Source organism: Strongylocentrotus purpuratus, unplaced genomic scaffold (genome assembly GCF_000002235.5).
Source record: "Strongylocentrotus purpuratus isolate Spur 01 unplaced genomic scaffold, Spur_5.0 spur5_scaffold_17, whole genome shotgun sequence".
Taxonomy (NCBI): domain Eukaryota; kingdom Metazoa; phylum Echinodermata; class Echinoidea; order Camarodonta; family Strongylocentrotidae; genus Strongylocentrotus; species Strongylocentrotus purpuratus.
Genome location: NW_022145602.1, coordinates 13,952,815 through 13,977,153, shown reverse-complemented (window position 1 = coordinate 13,977,153; position 24,339 = coordinate 13,952,815). Strand labels below are relative to the sequence as shown.

The following is a 24,339-nucleotide window of genomic DNA, read 5'->3' as shown; positions in this document are numbered from 1 at the left end:
GGTGCGGAGCTAGGATCTTATTTTAGGGAGGGGCCGTAGTGAGCAAGCGAATCACTTAGAGAGCGCGCAAAGCGCGCTCATTAGGCCTCCCGCACGAAGCGTGGAAGCTTAGACGTTTCCTTAAATTATTAGGAAAATTATTGGCGTTTCATTGAATTATTAGAAAGTAGACGATTCGTTGAACCGTGCTCGACTCTTAGAAGAATCCTGTTAATCCTTGTCTAAATGAAGTCCCCCTCCCCCCCCCCCCCCCCCCCCCCCCCCCTCCCGCGCGAAAGCTTTGACGTTTCATTAAATTATTATGAAATGTAGATGATTTGCTATACCGTTCTCGATGTTAATCCTTATCTGAATTCAGTTCTGCCCCTCCCGCGCGAAGCGCAGAATTTTTGGCGTTTCATTGAATTATTAGAAAGTAGAGGATTCGTTGAACCGTGCTAGACTCTTAATCCTTGTCTGAATTTAGTTTCTCCCCCTCCCGCGCGAAGCCCGGAAGCTTTAGACGTTTCATAAATTATGAGAAAAAGCAGAGGATTCGGTGTACTGTTCTCGACTCTTAATCCTTGTATGAATGAAATTTCCCCCTCCCGCGCAAAACGCGGAAGTTTTGACGTTTAATTAGATTATTAGAGAAAGAAGACGATTCGTTTTACCGTTTTCGACTCTTAATAAACCCTAATTGTCTGAATTCAATTTCCCCCTTTAGCGCAAAGCGCGGAAGCTTTGACGTTTCCTTAAATTATTAGAGAAAGAAGACGATTCGTTGTACCATTTTCGACTCTTAATCCTTGTCTGAACTCAGTTTCCCCCTTCCAGCGTGAAAAGCTTAGACGTTTCCTTAAATTATGAGAGAAAGGAAGACGATTCGTCGTACTGTTCTCGACTCTTAATCCTTATCTGAATTCAGTTTCCCCCCCCCCCCCCTCTGCGCGAATCGCGGAAGCTTTAGACGTTTCATAAATTATGAGAAAAAGCAGACGATTCGGTGTCGGCCTACTGTTCTCGAGTCTTAATCCTTGTCTGAATGAAATTTCCCCCTCCCGCGCAAAACGCGGAAGTTTTGATGTTTCATTAGAGAAAAGAGAGATTCGTTTTACCGTTTTCGACTCTTAATAAACCCTAATTGTCTGAATTCAATTTCCCCCTTTAGCGCGAAGCGCGGAAGCTTTGACGTTTCCTTGACGTTTCCTTAGTTTCCCCGAAAATTTTAAACCTCTGATTTCTTTAGCTGATATTATAATAAAGTGAAACTTCGAGAAAATACAAGTATTGTAGTTGTAGTCACTCTCGAAGTCGTCACAGCGGATAAAAAGTCACAGTTCATAGGGAAAAAAACAATATACATCTCACCGACTTCAAACTTCTGTATTGATATAGTACACGAGGATCGAGCAAAAATACTGACACAGCTGACCCGACACAGCAATATAGTACCCATGTCTTTCTTGCTTCCTTGACGAGACGACTCCACCCACAACCCCCCCTTACTTTTACTCCCACTCCTCCTTTCTCAGGCTCTTACCTCCCCCCTCTCTCCTCTCTTCACCCCCGTTTCTTTTGTTTTCCTTTCTCTTTTTTCTTTTTTTCCTTTTCTTCCTTTTATTTCTTTTTCTTTCTTTCCTCTTCTCCCTCTTTTTCTTTTTTCTTTTCCTTTTCTTTTTTCTTTTCTTTCCCTTTCCCTCTCTTTTTTTCCCTCCCCCTTTTCTCTTTTTTCCTGACAGCAGCGCAATTTTACCGACAATATCCTGACAGGTGGAGGGGTGTCGCACCCCCCACACCCCCCCTTTGGCGACGCCCCTGAATGCACTTGACTTCCAACGTCGAGATCCCTGGTTCGAGTCCGGGTGTCTCCAACAATTTTTTTCTTCACTCTTTTTTTTGTTTTGACCTTTCACTGTACCATCTCCTTTGATTATTAAAACACGTAGATTCGCAAATAATGTATAAAACAACCCTATTTACTTTATTATTATGGTACCCTATTTTCACTTCATCAATTACTTTTTTCGTGTAATCCCTATGGGAGATGTTGTAGCTGAGACTATATGTCAAAGTTATCGTGAAGTCATCCAGGTGCCATTTTGTGAAAATCAACTTATGATCATATCTTCATAACGGAAAGGAATTTCTCATTCATATTTATCATGAAAAAGGTCAATATCCGTCCGGTCAATTTCAGGTCAATAAATGCGCGCAAAAATTGCTCAAAATCGTCTTAAATTTTGTTTGTATACGTTTCAGGCCATTATAAGCATTTCAAGCGCAAAACAGGCATTTTTGCGCGTTTTCGTTCGTCACGGCCGAACGAAAAATAATTACCCCTCAATTTTTTTGAAGGGATATTCCTCATATTTTTCTGAACAATTTGATACCATGTTCATCTCTTTATCACTATTAATAACGGAATGAGCGTCCGTTGAAGATAAATATCCGTGCGTGCTAGCTCATGTATTACATAGCATATATGGGCAAAAACATCCCTATAAAAAGTACATCGGGATGAATAAGGATTGCCATTTCTTTTTTCATATTTAGATAGAGTATGAGTCGGAGATATGATTTCATGTCTCATTTGGCCATTAAGTATATTTTTACACAATCATATTGACCTTGGAACTCAAAATACGAATTTGCATATTATGACGTCAACATATTTACGGAAATGATCGTATCTCTGCAAATATTGATCAATTTTCCTCTAAATTTTGATATGTTGTAGCTGAGACAATTCTTCACAAGATTATTACCAATATTTATTCATTTTGATGACGTCATTAGTTTTTGCTTAATATGCGTCTTATGCCTATGGGAGGTGATTGATACTACATTCCAGTCTTGACTTGTTCATTATGTTGCGTATGTAGTGCGTCAAAATATCAGTTCGATGATTGGTAGGCTCTGCAATCAGGCGAAAATTTGAGCTTGTTTAGTAAATTAATAATTTAATCATATAACAGTTCTCTATCGAATACCTGAAGGGGGCGCTATACCACTTTTAATCATGGTCATCGTCATTTAAAACCAAAAAATTAATATCATCAATATCGTCTTTATGGTATTCATGAATATTATCATTAGATCATCATCGGCACACTTTTATGATACAAAAATAGCTTACGTATCACCTAATTTGTCAAAGTGACGAATTAAAGTCTAGTTCTTTTTATGTTAATAGTGTGGAACAATTACATTTTAAAAAATGTCTCCTGAAAAGCATTAATTGCTCTTAAATTGCCATTATATTCAAAATATGACAAGATATAGCTGATTCAGAAGTGATTTGACTCATCTTTCATGCCACATGTTTGTGTAGTCCCACACATTCCAATGTTGAGTGTATATGACTATCAGCAAGACTGAATCAATTTCATATCATTTTGCTAATCCCAAAGCCCCATAGTATACACCAGTTCTTATGTACAACATAATCAACCTTTCTCTATAGCTTCTACACAGTTTTCCTCACAGTGCACTTCCATGACCAGAACTAAATTTATGTTAATTAAAAGTGTACCGATCACCAAAACACATTATAGTGTTGATGTACAGAGTTCCATAGCGCTACACTCTCAGAGATGCCAACCCTAAAGGATTGTTGTCAGTAACATTTACCTCATTTGTCCGTAACAAATGGGGGTCTTTCCGGAATGCAAGACAACGCAGCATATTTTTCGCGCAAAATGTACCCAAGCATCCATTTACTCTTACTGCATTTCGAACCTACCATTCTTAAGTTCAAAATAAAGATGTGCATCAAAACGTTTTTTAAAAATCTGTTTGCAGTCATAGGATCTCTTCCTCGAGTACTTGCTCTTTTCAGTGAATCCATCATAATATTCAGGAAGAAAACATCTCGTTCAAGCGTCGAACAGCAAATCCTAATCCACAGTCAAAATGGCAGAACTTGTATCCTACACACTAATGAACACCACACGCACACCGTAACGCCTGTACCAGCCCAGGCCGCTAGGCCCGCCGTTCATGAACATCACGCACTGTAGCGCACTTGCAATGCGCCTGCTTGAATCACTGCGCACATGATCGTCCACCATCATGCTCCCCCAAAAATGCACAACCGGGCGTAAGCATACTAATATCAAAACAATAATGACGGCAGCCACGTTGTTTCGGAATTAAACAAGATGGCGGTGGACGGACCATGTGCACAATTAGCGTGTAGAGGGCGAAAATGCCCATCCAGTGTAGTCAAATTCAGTGAACTTTTGAGTAAATGCGTGCGCGACATGCAGCGCTGTGTACGGAGGCAATGTGTATGGATAGGCGGCATACGCTATGATCATGGACCTACTATAAATGCTATAATGTACTTATTTATCGTTTCCCGTAACATTTGGTTGTTTACCGTAACGCCGTAACAAGAGCAATAAAACCGGAACAAATACGGCAAAACTGTAACAGTTGGCATCCCTGCACTCTATTCACAATATCAGCTACAAATATCACTTTAATATATTGTCAGTAAATACAAAAAATGACTTGGGAAGTACACTAGTCGACACATGTGCATGTACGCTCTCATATAGAATAGGGGGCTTACAGAACCTAAGTCAGACCTAGACCCCTGTTACACATGCGTCGGCTTTTAAAGCGGGCCCCGGAGGCGGCCTCACACCGGCAATTTGAAGCCGCCTCGAGATCATCAAACCCCTGTTACACATGATCTCGGGCCCGCAATTTTGCGTCTACACATAGGCCGGCCTCACGTCGCCTTTTCACGAGCTGATGTTGGGGCGGACTCCAGAAAGACAGAAAGAGAAAGTGATAGAATGATAAAAACAAAGAATAACATAAGAGAAGGTAATAGAAGGGAGAAACAAAGAATAACATAAGGAAAGACAGAAAGAGAAAGTGATAGAATGATAAAAACAAAGAATAAGATAAGGAAAGACAGAAAAAGAGAGTGATAGAATGATAAAAACAAAGAATAACATAAGAGAAGATGAAAGAAGGAAGAAACAAAGAATAACATAAGGAAAGACAGAAAGAGAAAGTGATAGAATGATAAACACAAAGAATAACATAAGGAAAGACAGAAAGAGAAGGTTATAGAAGGAAGAAACAAAGAATAACATAAGGAAAGACAGAAAGAGAAAGCGATAGAATGATAAAAACAAAGAATAACATAAGGAAAGACAGAAAGAAAAAAGGATAGAATGATAAAAACATTTCACATAAGGAAAGACAGAAAGAGAAAGTGATAGAATGATAAAAACAAAGAATAACATAAGGAAAGACAGAAAGAGAGAGTGATAGAATGATAAAAACAAAGAATACAGGTTACGTCACTTCCGCTTATAAGCCGGCCCGAGTCCACTTTTGGTGTTACACATACCGATTGCGGGACTGAGGCCGGCCTCAAACCACATCCCGAGGTGGACTGAGTCCACCTGGCCTCAGTCCGGCTTTTCGAAAAAAGTTGGTGTTACACATACGTCGAGCCGACTCCGGGGCCGGCCTCAGTCCACTTTCAGACGTATGTGTAACAGGGGTCCTAGGTTCCTTGCATGACGTGTTTCATGACATCCTTTACTTTCTTAATACAAATTAACTGTTAATCTACAGATAAAGTCTAATGAGGTTGATTTTATACATTCTAGCTGTACACAAATCATTTTTGCAGGTGATCAGTAACCCTTACTAATTTGTTAAAGGAACTATGTCCCATTTGCAAGCCAAAAAAAAGAAAAGGTTATATTCCAACAGCCTTTGAAAGATAATACTAATTTAGAACTTCCCTAACAAAAAAGGAGGCTTGAAAATGTCTTTAAGTGGCAAAATAACGACTATTAGTTGTCGAATCGACTTAAGAGCTATAGAGCCAGTAAGCAACAGTCTGGTTTCAGACCATTGTACCGAATGGTTGTACGTTTTATGCTGCGCAAATATTCAATCAGTTTAATTTTGGCCAATACAAGAAGTGGGTATTGATGTAGACATATGCTCATGTTCCCTTTATAGCTCATTTTATGTATGTTATTACCAAAGAAGACAAAATGCCAGTCAGTCACTCAATAGTGTCTGACAGTGAAGTCTAGCAAGTAAACAAGTTTCCTTGCATAATTTGAATATTAGGACACTCAAGCCTTCGATTAAGCGGGTGCAGGGCGCAAATTTGCGCTCATAAACCACCAATTTCGCCCATAATCATCCAAAACTAGACGGCAAGTTGCAAGTGTTTGCCGTGAAAATGCGCCCATAAATTATTAGAACAGAAAAAATACATGAATCACGAACAGTTTGCCGCGCACGAGCTCTCTACTAGCTTCTTATGTATGCTTTAATAAGGCGCAAGTGTTTCCGTGAAAATGCGCCCTTTGTTACTAGAGGCTAGCGCACGTACGTATGTAGATCTACTCACGTTCAGATCATGCGATCGCTAGATGGTGCTGTGGCGCACCCACGTACGTACATACAAATGTATCGAAGGATCAAGAAAACAAATCGTCAAATGAAGAAATAAACAAGCATTCAAATAGTCATTAGAGATCTTTTGAGGTTTGTTTGTAGGTCTAGTTTATTATTTCATCTCAAATAGAATTTAGAATTCTCTTATTGATAAGTTAAGAACACCTACGATGTTCTCGATCATAGTTACTCTCATTTCGCCAGCAGCCGACCTAACCTTGTTTTGGAAAAAAGCTAGCCGGCAAGCTTCCACCCGCTAACTTTTCGAGTCCCGATAAATTTGCGCGCTGCAAATCTCCGAAGGTGCATTGGTCTCGTTGGCAAACTCCCAGCCTGCTGGCTTCCCACCAAGGACCTTTCGCGGTATGGCGAGAGTGTTTGTGCAAGGAACGATTTTGGTTTCGAGAACGCACGTTACGCAACTTCAGCTGTCGATGTCTAAGGACATTTTTACATGTACGATTTTTAGTACGAATATTTGGTCAGTTTTCTTCTTATTTCTTTGGTTATACAACAATTAAAAAGTTAATTCTTCAAATTTGCTCCTACTGCCGAGAGTGTGGCGGAAGGTTTGTGTTTATGACTTTCGATGTTTGTGAAATTGTCAATTTATTTATTCATTTGCTCATCAATATTTTTAGTTACTTTAAAATACTGTTTAATGTGCAAGTTGATGTTCTTAATCAATCTTTCCTGTTGATCTTGTTAAGATTAAAAAGTAATTAAATTGATCGTAGATCTGGATCTATTCACATTATGAAATTAACATTGTATCTTTGAACTTATTTAACTTGTGTAATTAGTTGTCATTATCTGCTCTTAGGAAATTGCCCCTTGCTCCTGGCTGCTTAATCTAAGGCCTGAGGACACTGCTAAAGTTTAAATTTGACAGATAGGACTTACATGACATATTCATAATTCATGCAAAGTTCTACAGAATCTGATGTTGGCTGCAAAAGGGACATAGTATCTTTAAGGCTAGTTCGGATATAAGGCGGTAAACTGCCGCATTAAAAACAACGCCAGGGTCTTTTTTACTTGTAAATGAATGGCAACTGAGTGAAACAAAGATCCTGCGCATATTCACTGAGCTCTTATTTGCTGCAGTATTGAAGGTCATATCTGAATGAAGCTTTACTTGTTTGCGTGAAAATGACATCCTCCACTGTCCCGTCATTGTATTCCACGTAGACCACGTATCTCCTGCCGGGTACCAGCCCCTCGAAGGTGTAGAACAGCGGGCACGTCTGGTTGGTTGGGAGACACATGGGTGTGTCACCTCGTAGGTTGCTGCAGAGTTCCTTCAGACACACTTGCTGACCGTTGGTGGCAGCATCCAGCCAGTTGACTTGAAGATTGGTGTTGCTGGTGCTGGAGACGTAGGGCTCGTTGTTGTCGTATTGACCTGTTGGAAGGTTCAGGATTCAAGATTCAGATTCAAGAAGCAAGTTTTATTGTCAATATATTGTTTAATAGAAACATGACTTCTATAGGGTTACATGCCTTCAGGTTGGCCCCAGGGTAGACCTGGTCTGTCTCCTCTCTCAGGATGAGGTTAAAGCTCACTGCGACAGTAACAGAAATAATAACAACAATAAAAAGAAAAGGAAGTAATCCGTATACTAGTGCAGCATTTTTCTCTAACTATTGAACTAAAGAGCTCATGACTCAGACATAGATATGTATGTATGTAAAGGAAGTAATATCAAGTAGTTTAAGTAGTTTAATTAAGCCACCTTCACAGCTTGACTTGTAATATGTTCTACATGTACAGTTTAGTATCACTTTTTTATGTTTATAACTTTCCTATAAAACTTTTACAGCTTGTAATATATTGTAATATATTTTTGTAAGTATTATCTATTTTTATACTGCAGTTTAAAATAAAACAAAATTCATATCATTTTATATTACACATATACCTTGATATATTTATGTATTTGATTGAACTCTCATATCCTGAAAAGAAGTTGAAAGAGTCAATAAAATAATTTCAACTTCTACTACTACTTCTACTACTACTACTTCTACAACTACTTCTACTACTACTATCAATTATGATAACTAAACAATCAACAATAATAATAAAAACGTTTCTAACGTGTACATATATCCATTCCAAGGGATGCTTAAGGCATTTAACAACATACATACAATTATGAAAGAAGCAGTTCAGAAAACTTCATAAGACAAAGTACATACATAAACTATTGTGGAAAACATGGAAATTATAAAGTGAAACAAGATGAATGCCACTGCATCTATGATATGCCTCCACCTATGTGTGTGTTCATTTAGGTGCCTTGGATTAATTCTCATGTGCGAGAAGCTGCAGCTTTTTAACCAGAGAGCGCATGCATCAAAGCCGATTGAGTTAATCCCGGATGCACGATTTGCCTACGAAAAGCTGCATTGTGTGTGTCCGAAGACCGTGACGTCTTTTTCAAGCCAGAAAAACCGTGATTAATTTTCAACCCATTGAAAGATTTGTCATACTTGTTTAGCTCCCTCTGCGGCTAAACTAAGTTATTTAGCTTAGCTTGAGTTCGTGTCTAATTAGCACTGTCCTCTGTATATTTGGAATGGATCATTATGCACAATAAAAACACCGTTTAAAAGGGTTGTTTACAAGTAATAAGACCTGTTTAAAAAATTAAACAAGTTGTTGTATTGTAATGAACTGTTAGCATTTTAAACAATTACGTTTTATCTGTGTATATATAACCGAATGAATTTTTAAAAAATAGATTTTTTTCGGGGAGGTAACTTGGAGGTGTCAATCTAGACACACGGGTTATGGGAGCCCCATTCAAATTTAATTCTCCAGCAATTAATGGAAATAAAGACTAGTGGTTTTTTTTCTCTCTCGCCGGTATAAACAATTGCGTGCTGGCCATAAAGCCAATGTGTTGATTCATGAATTCTTGTTTGGAGACTATGCTATTCCATTGTCATTTAACTCATAGAGGCAAAACACATTTTACGGAAGGTTTTAAATATTATTTGTTTCTTTGAACTTGGTATAAAGCCCTCTCCAAAGAAAATATTTTCTCTTGCTCCTGTTCATCTCTTTTCCTCCCTCTCTTCTCTTTCTCTCTCTTTTCTTTCCACTCTCTCTTTTGTTTCTTCACTGGCCACCCATTATGGGTGCAGTCTGCCTCCCTATCCGCATTCTGCCCCGTGCCCCCCCCTCCCCCGTACGCTAGTGTTTCTCCGGCTTATTATTATCATTATAATCATCATCATCATATTATTATTATCATTATTTAGATGGGGAGGGTGATGAATAATGAAAGGAAAGCAATGAATTATAAAAATTATAAAAAATACTCTTGCACAAGATTCAAGATTACGATTCAAGATACTTTATTTCTCCAATCGTGCAAAATATAAACTAACATTATCAATTGCTCCTGTTTGTTGTACTTTCAAATTATTCATTATAATCGTTTTTTTTCTTCATAAGCATGTCCATTTTTCTTTCACATGAAATTCTGATACTGCTGGTACTTCATTGGGAGCAGCGTAATCCGCGCTCGCCCTGAAGAAATCTCATGACGGCAAGCACCCTAGTACCTCATAATCCGCCCTTCTATTGTTCGAGTTTATAACCATGACAACGAACTCGACCTTTGGCCAAGTTCACTGTTCCTCTTACGTAACATAGATGTAGATAGGCCTCATACATAACTCTTTTCGTATAATCATTCTATATACCGGTAGTTCTAAAATGCTTTCAAATATTTTGTGTCGTTTTTGTTTGTATATACTTTGTCAATTTACTTACAAACTATTATTGTCAATATTTGCCAATACTACCAAACTATTACGTTTTCCCTATCATCTTCCGCTCTAGAATCCTATTATTTATTTATTTTTATTTGTTCGGTCCTTTTCACATTTTTCTTGTCTCTCTCTCTTCAAGATTTCTTCTGTTTTTGTAAGGGTATTTATGCTGTTAATTTTTGTATAAATAAAAGAGAAATCGTTATTCTTTCTCTTATAATGTTGTCCACCTTCTTCTATAGATAACCCTTTTGTGCTCAAGTATAATGTCCGATGTATATTACTTCTGTCAATAACATACAATGAACGTATATTTTTATTTTGATGCAACAGAGATTTTTATTTTTATTTAGGAGTACGTCGAATCGTGATCTCATTAAAAGGGTTGTTTAAAAATAATACGACCTGTTTAAAAATGCAATCAGTTGTTTACAATATTATCTGAACAACCAGCCGTCTACGTAGTTCATATTGTAATAAACTCTTAGAATTTTTAACAACGATTTCTCTATGTTTAACCGAATGATTTTTTTTTTAAGGAGATTTTTATCCGGTGGGTAACTGGGAGGTGTCAATCATGTCAATCAAAATTATTTCGTTTAAAGGCTGTCACCAATATGCATTATTACATTTAAAGTATTGACACTTGTGGTACTTTAGGTGTATATATACGTCATGTGGTATCATCAATATTCATGATACGCACGCACCCAGAAACTGATGCGATAATTTATCAAATATTGAGATTTCACATAAAAAATACAAGTGCACTGAAAGCTATATTTTATTAAAATAAATGACATTACGAGAATATCGGGAGGCTTACCGTAAACGAATGACTACCTGGGTTGTAACTTGTCCATAACCATAATTGCGACATATAATGCATGGTACAAGCCCGGGGGGGGGGGGGGGTACTCACGTATATTGGGTATACGGGGATGTGCCGCTCGGAAGGGTGACTTTTTCAGGAAAGATCCTTAGACATGGGTCCCCTTTTCATAAAAAAAATCCTTAAACATGGGCCCCTTTTTTCATTTATTTCTTTTCCCTCTTTTCTCCCTCATTTTCTCTGGGATTTTGGGATTTGCTCCTAAATACTCGAGCCTACATTGTAAATGCCTACATCTCTCCCATCTCTAAATAAATCCGGGGCCTAAACAATATTGGAGAATCCTTCGGTGATTGCATTTCCAGTGTACGAGGTGTACGTAGCTCGTAAACTCAACTAGACCCCGGGGTACCACATATATCAGGACCCCATGGGCCCTATACCGGGTACTCATATGGCATAATGCGCGCTAGGTATGGTATCCGCCCGTATAGGGGTCGTACCCCCGGGAACTTGTAGCGCTTCACACGCTGAAAATGATATGATCGGCAGCTATACCCTGCGTACCCTCTGCCCAGCAGCCGGCCAGCAGCGGGGCTCAAGCGGGGAGCTATATAGCCGACGCTTGAGAGCTCGTGTACGTACGGGTACGTTAATTAAAACGGGAAAATTCCTTCAATTAAAACAGATGCTAGCACAGTATAATTATGTTGCATGGTGTTTTCATCTTTATGTGTATAAACTACTTGTAAACTACATGTAGTATGGTACAGTTTACTAATAAAGAATTTTATCGAGAAAATGCAAAATGATTGGCCATTATTATTACACACAAAGGTGCATTAATATCCTGGCTGTGTATTAAAAGCTGTGCTATTGATTCTCAACATTTCAAACACCACTGTACAAAACTCAATCAATTTCACTCAAAATCGGTACTTTAGTGACAATTGATGACACCTAAATAGCAGTAAAATAGATTTTCTTCCAACTTTCCGATGTTAGAAAGAATAATTAAACAAATCTAATTGTGAGTTCACTGTCAAACTTGCTGATCAGCCGCATCGGCATGATTGTGTCCACCTGTGTGTTATGAGTGTATTGACTATTCATGTATCTAAATGCTGCCTACTAACGCGTAATGCAGTGCTAAAGGTTAATACGAATGAGCGTTGACTCTCTATATGATTTGCTGGAGTGTATTATTACAGCTTTAAAAAAATGTAATATTTGAAGTTTGAAATCCTTAGACATGGGTCCATTTTTCCCAAAAAATCCTTAGACATGGGTACCTATTTACAGCAAAAGGACCCTTGGATATGGGTATGGGTTCGGAGGTCTCTGCCGCACACCCCCGTCCAACTATAATCTGAGTACCCCCCCCCCCCTTCCAGAATCTGGCCGATTTAATTTGATTAATTTTTTTTTTTTAATTGTTTATATGAATATCTTTGTTGAACATTATATTTGTACTATTCAACTGTATTTCTTCCATGCCCCAGAAGGGGCTGTTAAAGAAATTTAAAAAAACGTTGTATGATTGTCATTGTCATTGTTATTGTCAATATCCACAACACACATCACACTAAGCATGGCATTGCCTTTCATGATACAACAGTCTTTGAAAAAAATCAAAGAGAAAGAAAATAAAGAGGAAGAAGAAACGAGGGGGGGGGGGGGGGGGGGGGGGGGGGGGGGGTAAGCGGAATTTTTTTTTTTTTTTTTGTTCTTGAAAATTTGACATTTGTCTTCGTTGGGGGGGGGGTAAGGTCACCTTTTTTTAGGTTAGCCGTGGGCATAATTTTTTTTTTTTTTTAAATAATTAAAAAAAAAAAAAAAAAAAAAAAAGAAGGGGGGGTTTTAGGTTTTTTTTGGGGGGGGGGTTTACACACATAAAATACCAAAGGGGGGGGGTTTAACCCCCAAAACACCCCCCCTGCGTACGCCCCTGATGATCACCATATTATTATATGGAAATAATATTTAGATCATGAATGATTATGTTAACCGTTAATTATACCCTGTTCATGACACTGTTAATAAATATCATGAATAAATCAAAACAACGTTTAGATACTGTTAATAATAGTTTCCCCTATTTTCAACAGATAGGTGAAATTCAAATTCTAGCATCGCTTCAAATATTCATGTTAACAATAAATTTTAACATGGATATTAGTTTTTTTCAGGCAGAAAGAAACTCAAAAAAAGATCTTGCATTGGCATGTGAGTGTATCATTATAATTATTAGGTGATACGTATGAAATATACGTATCACCTTTTGATTTCGTCAAGATTTTTATTATTATTATTTATTTATTTATTTATTTATTTATTATTATTCTTCCTCGAATTTGTTCGCAGGATATCTCAAGACTGAATAAAGCCATTATCATGAAACTTGCCATGATGATAGATCTTAGTCTAACTTAGAACTGCGTGACTTTTTAGAGAGTAAAAGTCATCGTGACGTCATCCAGGCGCCATTTTGTGAAAATCAACTTATGATCATATCTTCATAACGGAAAGGAATTTCTCATTTATAATTATCAGGATTAAGATCAATATCCGTCTGGTCAATTTCAGGTCAATAAATGCGCGCAAAAATGCGCGTACGCGTTTGTGCGCACGTAAAATTCTAAATTGCTCAAAATCGTCTTAAATTGGTTTGCATACGTTTCAGGCCATTATAAGCATTTCATAAAAAATCGCGCAAAACACACATTTTTGCGCGTTTTCATTCGTCACGGCCGAACAAAAAATAATTATCGCTCAATTTTTTTTGACAGGATATTCCTCATATTTTTCTGAACAATTTGATACCATAATCATCTCTTTATCACTATTAATAACGGAATGAGCTTCCGTTGAAGATGAATATCCGTGCATGCTAGCTCATGTATTACAAAGCATATACCGGTATGGGCAAAAACATGCCTATAAAAAGTACATCGGGATGAATAAGGACTGCCATTTTTGTTTTCATATTTAGATAGAGTATGAGTCGGAGATATGATTTCATGTCTCATTTGGCCAATTAGTATATTTTTGCATAATCATATTGACCTTGGAACTCAAAATACGAATTTGCATATTATGACGTCAACATATTTACGGAAAATGATTGTATCTCTGCAAATATCAATTTACTTCTAAATTTTGATATGTTGTAGCTGAGACAATTCTTCACAAGATTATTACCAATATTTATTCATTTTGATGACGTCATTAGATTTTTGCTTAATATGCATCTTTTGCCTATGGGAGGTGATTGATACTACATTCCAGTCTAGACTTGTTCATTATGTTGCGTATGTAGTGCGTCGAAATATCAGTTCAATGATTGGTAGGCTCTGCAATCAGGCGAAAATTTGAGCTTGTTTAGTAAATTAATAGTTTAATCATATAAAAATTCTCTATCGAATACCTGAAGGGGGCGCTATACCACTTTTAATCATGGTCATCGTCATTAGAGACGTCATTGATGTATTGATGTATTCTGCACAAGATTATTACCAATATTCATTCATTTTGATGACGTCATTTTATTGTTGCTTAATATGCGTCTTATGCCTATGGGAGGTGATTGATACTACATTCCAGTCTAGACTTGTTTATTATGTTGCGTATGTAGTGCGTCGAAATATCAGTTCAATGATTGGTAGGCTCTGCAATCAGGCGAAAATTTGAGCTTGTTTAGTAAATTAATAGTTTAATCATATAACAATTCTCTATCGAATGCCTGAAGGGGGCGCTTTTCCACTTTTAATCATTGTCATCGTCATTTAAAACCAAAAAATCATCATCATCAATATCGTCATTATGGTATTCATGAATATTATCATTAGATCATCATCGGCACACTTTTATAATACAAAAAATAGCATACGTTTCACCTAATTCGTCAAAGTGACGAATTAAAGTCTAGTTCATATTGTTTTATCAATTCTTGTGAAATAGTATGCATTTAAGCTTTTGGAGCTTTGTTGGGAGTACTTGTATGAAAGAAAGCGTTATTAACTAATAATGCACATGATATGTATGAATTGATATTGATCGCGATCACTTTGCCATTCAGTCAAGTAATGAATAATGTAGGGATTTATTTTGAACTTCTGAAACTCCCCCTCATATCCATGATTCATCCCTTTCATATTAATAGGTCATCCCTCATTCACATTCACCCTTTTCATCCACCATCCTTTCATCTGTCTATCTCTCTCTCTCTCATTGGTTTCAATGTTCACCTGATGCAGTCAAGCTTATAGTATAATTTACATATACTATGAATATTCAATATATACCCTTTGTTTATGTTTGAATATTCAAGAATACTTTGTGATGCTGATTTGTACTTGTATGGGACTTTATGAATATTTATTGGTTTCTTCTACTTTGCATGGAATGTATGTGGAATGCTCCATAGCATGCTGTTATGCTTTTACACATTAAAACCTGGTCAGTTAGCCAGTAGTTATCAATCGTACCACATGTCTGCTGGGCTGCCTCTGTGTACTTAAGAGAGCTAGGAAATTGTTAGAACCGCAACCCTACATTGGTGGCAGCGGTGTTTTTCTGGCCTCTTCTTCCCCAGAGCTTTAGGCAGCTTCATCCAGCGGCGGCTGATAGTCAAGGTTTTGGTTATCTTTTCATCCTGCTTCGATTGATACAGTTACGCCCTGCTTCGTGAATTTGCTTCCTACTTCAGGTAATTTAGTTCACCCTTTTCGAAAGGCGCTGTTTCTACTGTGCTCCTGCCAATGTTAGTTTTCATCCTGCTTCAGAAGAATTCTTCCTTCGCGAATTCTTCTACATGCATAGTTTGAAGTTAGTGGAATTTCCGAGTGAATCGGTGCACCTGGATCCATGTTTTTCAGTATGAAACCTGTATGGACTCAACACATTTCATAGTGGGTTAGATGTGTTCTTGCAATTTCAGGTTTGCTAATGCGTGCAATTCAAGACTGACTTTCAAGTATTACTGATTTTAGGTATCATGAGTACATTTCGTCTAGACCTCCCTGAGGTCTTCACTGGAGAAGACGGTAGGAATTTTGGGCAGTGGGTACGAAGGCTGGAAGTAGCGGTTGAAGTTCTTCCCCAGACAGAAAGAAAACTGCATCTCATCCTCCCATCGAGACTAGCGGGTGCGGCATTCACAGTTTGGGAGAGTATGCCGAGCACAGAACAACAACAGTACAGTGTGGTTAGAAAGAAACTTTCTGCTGTTTTTGGGAATACTAATTATTTGACCACGTTCAAGTCATGTATCGATGCTCGGAAGCGGCAACAGAATGAGGTTTTGGAAGTTTTTGCGGCAGCAATTACGACACTAGTGGAGGAAGCCTTCCCTAATTATGACACTGCAGGAAAAGATGGGGAGAAATTTCGCAGATTTCTCGCCGGTATCGACAAACCCCTGCAAATCAGAATTCATGAGATGGGGGCAACGTCGTTTAATGAGGCGCTGGATGTTGCGGTGCGAGTTGAAAGAGCGAATAGGTTGGGACAACCATCAGTGGCAACAGACTTTTCTGTAGCGTCAACTTCTCTGAAGAGGGATGCCACCTCGGCGACGCTTGACAAGGTCTTGAAACGGTTGGATGAGCTGGAGCTCAAGTTGGAGAGAAGCAACTCTACACCAGGACCTCAATACTCTGATCGTCGTCTCCAAGGACAAGGACAAAGGTCACCCAGTCCTTATGACCACCCGTCTCGGTCGAGTCGCCGATATTCAGATGATCATTGGCGCGAACCATCTCGATCGCCTAGCCCATACCAACCACATCAACGATGCTTCAGGTCGCCCAGCCCCCTACGTCACCACCGCACTCAGAGCCCTTCACATCATCGCACACTTCGCGGGTCAACCCCACCCAGGCGTAATGCATACGATGATGGTAGATCTGCTAGCCCGCAACAGTCAAGATACTCAAACCAAGCTAACTGGCAGTCTTCACGTTCTGACAACCCCCACCCATCTGGTGCAAGAGATACCCCCTATCATCAGTTGGACAGTGAACAACACAGACAACACAGACAAGTTCGTTTCGATGACCAGGGAAACTACTGGTAGTTGGTGAGGAGAGTCACTCATCAACTTCACCACTCTTGACCAAACAGACTCAAACTGAAAACAAATCTCATCCTCCATCTACTTCGGCCGTTAATGATCATTCTTCTCCTTCACCTCTGCCACCATATATTCCAGCTATCGTTGACAACTCATATATTTTGGCTTTTATTGACAGTGGTTCATTTATATCACTGATGAGTGCGGATTTCTACTACTCCATCCCAGAAGGCCAGCGAAGTATGTTACAGAAGTCGACAACTCTGGCTTCAACGATAACCAGAGAAGGCATTGACATCATTGGCACAACCTCTCCCACCATCCATCTTGGTAACAAAACAACCAGACATATGTTCAATGTTGCAAGGAACATAACTCATCCTTTCGTCCTTGGTTGGGATTTCATGTTCAAGCATGATGCCACTCTATCTACTACGACATTCACTATGCCTGATGTGAGTATTCCACTGGTCGACCGTCGTCAATATCAAGTACCACTTAAGTGCAATGTTTCGCTGATAGGAAAGGCAACTCTTCCTGGGATGAGTGAGGTACATGTCCAAGGCCGACTTATTCCCCCTCAGCCTGATGTGATTCCACAAGACTACGATGGAATCTTTGAGCCTTCCATCCATGAACATCTCCATGTAGCAGGTGCAAGGTCTCTATCTCGACCGCAAGATGGTATCATCTTACTCAGGCTGATCAACCCTTCATCTGAGACAGTACAGTTAGCTGCAGACACCACCCTTGGGCAGTTCTATTCTACTACTGGAGACGATGAGGAAGAATATGAAATCATCGACAGTATTGTAGCTGGCACACAGAAAAGTTCGTCTTTTCAAGCTTCGTCGATGCTTCCTACTTCTAGTCTGTCCAAGACCGAGTATGAGTGTGCTGAAAGTCTACTCAATTCATACTCTGTTTTCAGCAGCACATCCGAGGATATTGGACAGACTAACTTCGCCTACCATGACATCACTACATCAACAGAGACACCAACTCGTAAAAGGGCATACAGGACTTCACCGACTATGAGAGTCGAGATCCAGAACCAGGTTGATGAGCTACTTCTTCGAGACATCATTGAGGAAAGTTTTAGTCCATGGGCAAGCCCCATCGTTATGGTGCAAAAGAAGGACAAGACTTACAGGTTTTGTGTTGACTACAGAGCTTTGAATGCTGTTACGGTACGGGATTCGCATCCGATTCCACGACAGGATGATTCTATCGATGCTTTGTCCTCCTCGTCCTACTTCAGTGTAATTGACCTATCTTCAGGCTATTGGCAGATCCCTTTGGATCCGAAAGACAAGGAGAAGACCGCATTTACCACTGGAACTGGCCTCTATCAGTTTAAGGTAATGCCATTTGGTTTAGTCAACGCGCCAATGACGTTCCAGCGAGTAATGGAAGCCGTTCTCCATGGTCTCCATTGGTCGACATGTCTTATCTACTTAGATGATTGCATTATACTCGGCAAGACATTTCAAGATCACCTACACAATCTCAGGGAAGTCTTACAACGATTCCAAGAAGCCAATCTCAAGCTGAAACCTTCGAAATGCCAATTCTTTCAAAAGGAAGTAACCTATCTGGGACATGTGATCAGTACTACTGGAGTTCGCCCTGATCCAGTCAACACCAAGAAAGTCTCATCCTGGCCTCAACCTAAGACTCCAACCCAAGTGAGAGCATTTCTAGGACTTGCCTCCTACTATCGTCGGTTTATGCCAAGTTTTGCTCAAGTAGCATCTCCACTCACTGACTTGACTCATAAAGGCAAGAAATTCATCTGGACTGATGATTGTGAGGAAGCCTTCAACCAACTGAAGTCGTCTCTCACAAGCCCACCAATCCTTGCATACCCAGACTTCAACAACAAGTTTAGCTTAGCCACTGATGCTTCACAAGATGCTATTGGAGCCGTACTCTCTCAGTTGCAAGATGGTACTGACCGAGTGGTTGCTTTCTACAGTCGGAAGCTTACAGAGTCCCAGCGTAGATGGTCTACCTACGATAGGGAACTGTGGGCAGTTATCTCGTCAATCCGCCATTTCAGACATTATCTTAGGGGCCAAGAATTTAACATTCTCACTGACCATCGCCCTCTGTTGGGCTACAACAGTGTACCTATCCAAGACGATGTGACAGGACGGAGAGCAAGATGGATTGTTGAGTTGAATGCATATTCTTTCACCATAACTCACAAGAAGGGCACTTCACATCAAAACGCTGATGCAATGTCACGTATGCCAGAAAATGTAACACACCCTGTTAGTATGGTGAACACACGTTTCTCTACCACTCAACCAGTCCAAGAATCAACCGTTCCAAAGTCATCCAACTCGATGGCTGATAAAGCTCCCGAGAACTTTATCCTGGCTAGCCATCATGCTGATTTACAATATCATCAGCAACACGACAAAGACATTCAGAGTTTAATCAAGTACATCAAGGAAGTACGTCATCCAACAGTGAGAGAAGTTTGACGGCAATCACCTCGGCTACGACGTCTCCTATGGCAACTCCCTCGTTTTGTACTTGAGAATGATCTCTTATACCGACGACGACAAGACAACTCAGGTTCGTCCTCTCTTCAGGTAGTTGTGCCAGAATCTCTTATCCCTCAAGTCCTGCAAGAGATACATGGTAATCCATCCTCTGGACACTTCGGAGTTCAACGCACACTACACAGGGCGGAATCTATGTGCTTTTGGCCATTCATGCACAAGGATATAACCGACTACTGCAGAACTTGTCCTGCCTGCGAGTCGATTAGATCTCCAAGTCCTAAGCACCAAGCTCCACTCCAGAGCATAAAGACCGATCACCCTCTACAAATGGTTTTCGCTGATATAGCCGAGCTTCCTACTTCAAGAAGCGGGTACCACTATATTTTGGTTGTTGTTGATCACTTTAGTAAATACACCAATATTTACCCCATGCGAGACCAGACCGCCCAGACTGTGGCTGGACACTTATTCGAAGAATACATCAAGGAGCATGGAGTTCCTGAGTCACTACACACAGACCAAGGAAGACAATTTGAATCCAGACTAGTCCAGGATCTCTGCAAGAGGCTCGGCATTCGCAAATCTCGATCATCCCCTTACCACCCACAGGGAGCTGGCATCGTTGAAAGAGCGAACAGAGTTATCAAAGAACAACTTGCTAAGTACATAGCAGACCAAGGAGGTGACTGGGACAAGCACATACATCAATTGCAGCTAGCCTACAACACCAGTGTCCATACAAGCACTGGCATGACACCCTATTTCATCATGCATGGTCGTGAAGCAAGGACCCCAGCTAGTGTCACTTGTCCTATCATGACTCAGTCATATGATTCTCCTCAAGAGTATGTCACTGATGTGTGTTCCCGGCTAAGACAGGCTTTCCAACATACCAGACAGAAGGCAGAACAAGCTCAACTCAGGCAGAAAAGGGACTATGATGCCTCAACTAGGACCATCAAGTATGCACCAGGAGATCTAGTTTGGTTACACAATCCCGTCAATGCTAGACGCAAACTGGAGCCCAACTGGAAGGGACCTTTCATCATCGTCTCATCCTCATCAGATAACCTTAACTATCTGATAGCCGACATTCATAATGAAAGTGCAAAGAAACTAGTTCATCACAACAGACTCAAACTCTTCAGATCTAGAGCTTTTCTACAAGGGAAAGGACCTTCAACTTCACGTCCTCCTTCAGGTAGTCAGAAAAGACCTGAAGTTATCCCTCCTTCCTCAAGTCCTCCTTCAAGTAATCAGGCAAGGCCTGACATACCTCCTCCATCTCATTTGGCATCTCACTCTTCAATAGAGATGCCATGGTCAACTAACACTCCAACACAAGCTGATCAGTTCCGGCCGCCAGAAGACCTCCAGGTTCCAGCAGGTCAACAACCAATCCACTCTGAGTTAGGCAATTCTGACCAGCCATCTTGGTCAGAGGCGTCTAATGGACAGTCATCAACTCAATCCATACAACGACAGACTCGAGAGCGACAGGTTAACTCCCCAGACCATTTCCATAGACCAGGGCCCTCTAGAGAAAACCCTGATGTCAACCCCGATGTCAACCCCGATGTCAACCCTGATGTCAACCCCGAGGTCAACGACCAGCAACACACCACTCAACCATCAACTGGTGCATCAGCGAACCAACGTACACCCCACACTATGCAAGAAGACACCACGACGCAAGAGGACGCCACAACGCAGTTAACTCAAACTCGCTCTGGTAGACGCGTCCACAAACCGCAGAAGTATAGCGATTACCAAATGTGACTATTTTCCGATATTGCGTAGTATTAGACATTTCATTGGTCTGAAGTCGACATTTCCGTCAGAAGGAAAGAACGTTTCAACTGTCAACTTTCGGTTATGGAAAATTACAGTATTGATTGGACTATGATCATGAATGACAGAGACATTCAAACTCATTTGAACTTTAAATGCTAAACTGGACTGTTCCGACTCTATGGAATCAGCAACAATTTTGAGCGGTTTTGATATTGAATGGACTGTGAATTTCATGAGTTCTGTACGGGTCAGAACATCAGAATTATGGACTGAGAATTTCGGGCGTTAGTCAGATAAGAATTGAAATGGACTGTAATTCCTTCTGCATTTCTCGCGAATTTTTGTTTAATTACAGAACTGCTACATGGGAGTTAAATTTGTGTGTGTGTAATTAATGATTGATACACTGTACATCATATGGACCATTGATTGTTAACAATTTGGAGAAAGATCCAAAATAGATTGGTATATTGTTCGTGTTCATATATTGCAACTTTTGCAAGATACGTATTTACATCTGGTGATGGAAATGCCAAATTGGAATATTTTTCTTTATTTGTATTCATAGCATTGGGAATTCTTGAAGTTAAGACAAAACCAAGAAAAAAATATGGATTTTCTTAATTTTGCATGCGTCTTGACAAAGTAAATGGAAAGTTGTTGATTGTCAAGAGAGAAATATCATTATTTTGGTGGTTGGTTAAAAAAAAAAAAAAAAAAGACGGAAAAAGAGAAATTGTGATTGTTTATAGTCTTCGTGTGAGGATATGTTTGTATTTTGTTTGGTCGATCCAAATATTTTTGACGAAAAGAAAAGAAAAATATTGCATTTGAATGTAACCACTTCTCATGCATTATGTAATATTCAGAGGTACAATGTTATTGAAGGGTACGAGATGTTTGAACTGATAATGATTTTTTTTTTTTGTGGATTTAATCTTTGCTAGCTACAAGTGACAAAGCAGGCGCTGGCTCAATCTCAGTTGGAAATGTTTTATTCTTTTCAGGAGTCATTTTGCTCATCAAAGCAAGGATGCTGTAGAACACTTTAAATGACTGCATGTGATACAATATGTTTAGATATTGCGATAGTGTGATAATCATGTGTTATGGATATTATGTAATTAAATATACTCATGTAACTTCTATAAACAGAAAGATTTCTATTTTCAAGTGATAGGATTTTTCATTTTTCGAAGGTACAAGAATATATATATATTTTTTTTTCTTCAAAGGTTTTTGGAGGTATTTTTATTAAGTGATACGATTATTCATTTTTCGAAGGTACGAGAATTTTTTTTTTTAAAGGTATTCACCTCTAATGATTTGATTCCCTTATTGTTCGCTCAAGATAATGCATGAAGGTATAACAAATTTGAAACTTTGTTTGACTTTAGAAGCAAAGGAAACAGCATTTAAAAGAAAAAGTATTTTGTTAGGATTGCTACAACTTTGTGTAATCGATTGTGTTTATTTTTTGTAAAGGCAAATACACCGTATTTATAGTTGTTTGATTTTACCATTGAAATCTGGAAGTGTTTCCCCGAGATAAAAGTGAAACAGATTAGAAGCGAGAAAGCTCAGATATATATAAAATCATGTGTTTTTTACAGATTTTTTTTCTTTTTCTTCGGCTTATACATGTATGTTAGGCCAATACTCTGTACATTTGAGTCGTTAGTCATAATTCATCTATATACGAGTGAAATTCATTCGTTTTGTAAAATTATACATTTATATGCTTACGGGTAGGGAGGATTTTATTTTCTTTAAAAGGAAAAAAAAGGATATTATATTGATAGTGATTCTCTGTTTACAAGAGGAAAGATAGAAGTATCATTTCGATAGATGTTTAATGTGTTATATATTTAGGTAATCAAAGAAAAGAGAATGCCTTATAAAATGAGGACATTTTTTTGTAAGGGGAAGACTAGTTTGTAGGGATTTATTTTGAACTTCTGAAACTCCCCCTCATATCCATGATTCATCCCTTTCATATTAATAGGTCATCCCTCATTCACATTCACCCTTTTCATCCACCATCCTTTCATCTGTCTATCTCTCTCTCTCTCATTGGTTTCAATGTTCACCTGATGCAGTCAAGCTTATAGTATAATTTACATATACTATGAATATTCAATATATACCCTTTGTTTATGTTTGAATATTCAAGAATACTTTGTGATGCTGATTTGTACTTGTATGGGACTTTATGAATATTTATTGGTTTCTTCTACTTTGCATGGAATGTATGTGGAATGCTCCATAGCATGCTGTTATGCTTTTACACATTAAAACCTGGTCAGTTAGCCAGTAGTTATCAATCGTACCACATGTCTGCTGGGCTGCCTCTGTGTACTTAAGAGAGCTAGGAAATTGTTAGAACCGCAACCCTACAATAATATTATAGAAATTCAAGTATTTATTATGTGTTTCTGTTCAAGCTTGTATTATAGAAAACAATATAGTATAAAGAAAATACAAATTCAATTCATTACGTCTGTACGATGAACATAGTACAATCTTAATGTAGTTCAAGCAAAGCGTGACCAAGGAAAATCATTATATTATTAGTATATCTTATAAATATATATATTTGTGTTTATTATTCATGTATATTTAATTTGAATTCAAAACAAATTGTTCATAGTATTCGGCAATAATGGTCATAAACTGACTTGCTAAACAACAACAACAACAGCCCATTCACCGGCCTGTTTGTGTGTGAAGATGGAGCTGGGGGATTATTCCAGTGAAAGAAACAATAGCCGGATTATCTGAACTACGGTCTGCGCCCACATTGCATTCGCTTTGTCATGATCTGCAGTGATCTGCAATGTTTTGTATGCATCCACTGAATACTAGCTTCAGGTGTTTGTATCCGGAAGGGGGGCACTGTATCCAATGACCGG

The 24,339-nt window shown here is 39.0% G+C and overlaps 1 protein-coding gene across 1 annotated transcript in view; it reads right to left on the bottom strand.

The window, feature by feature from the left end:
• The window catches only part of LOC115924910 (fibronectin-like), a 44,640-nt gene that overhangs the window by 3,033 nt on the left and 17,268 nt on the right, over positions 1-24,339 (bottom strand). The window contains exon 5 of the mRNA XM_030987761.1: positions 7,565-7,831. Coding sequence (XP_030843621.1) covers positions 7,565-7,831 — 267 coding nt within the window. The remainder of the gene's footprint in view (positions 1-7,564; positions 7,832-24,339) is intronic.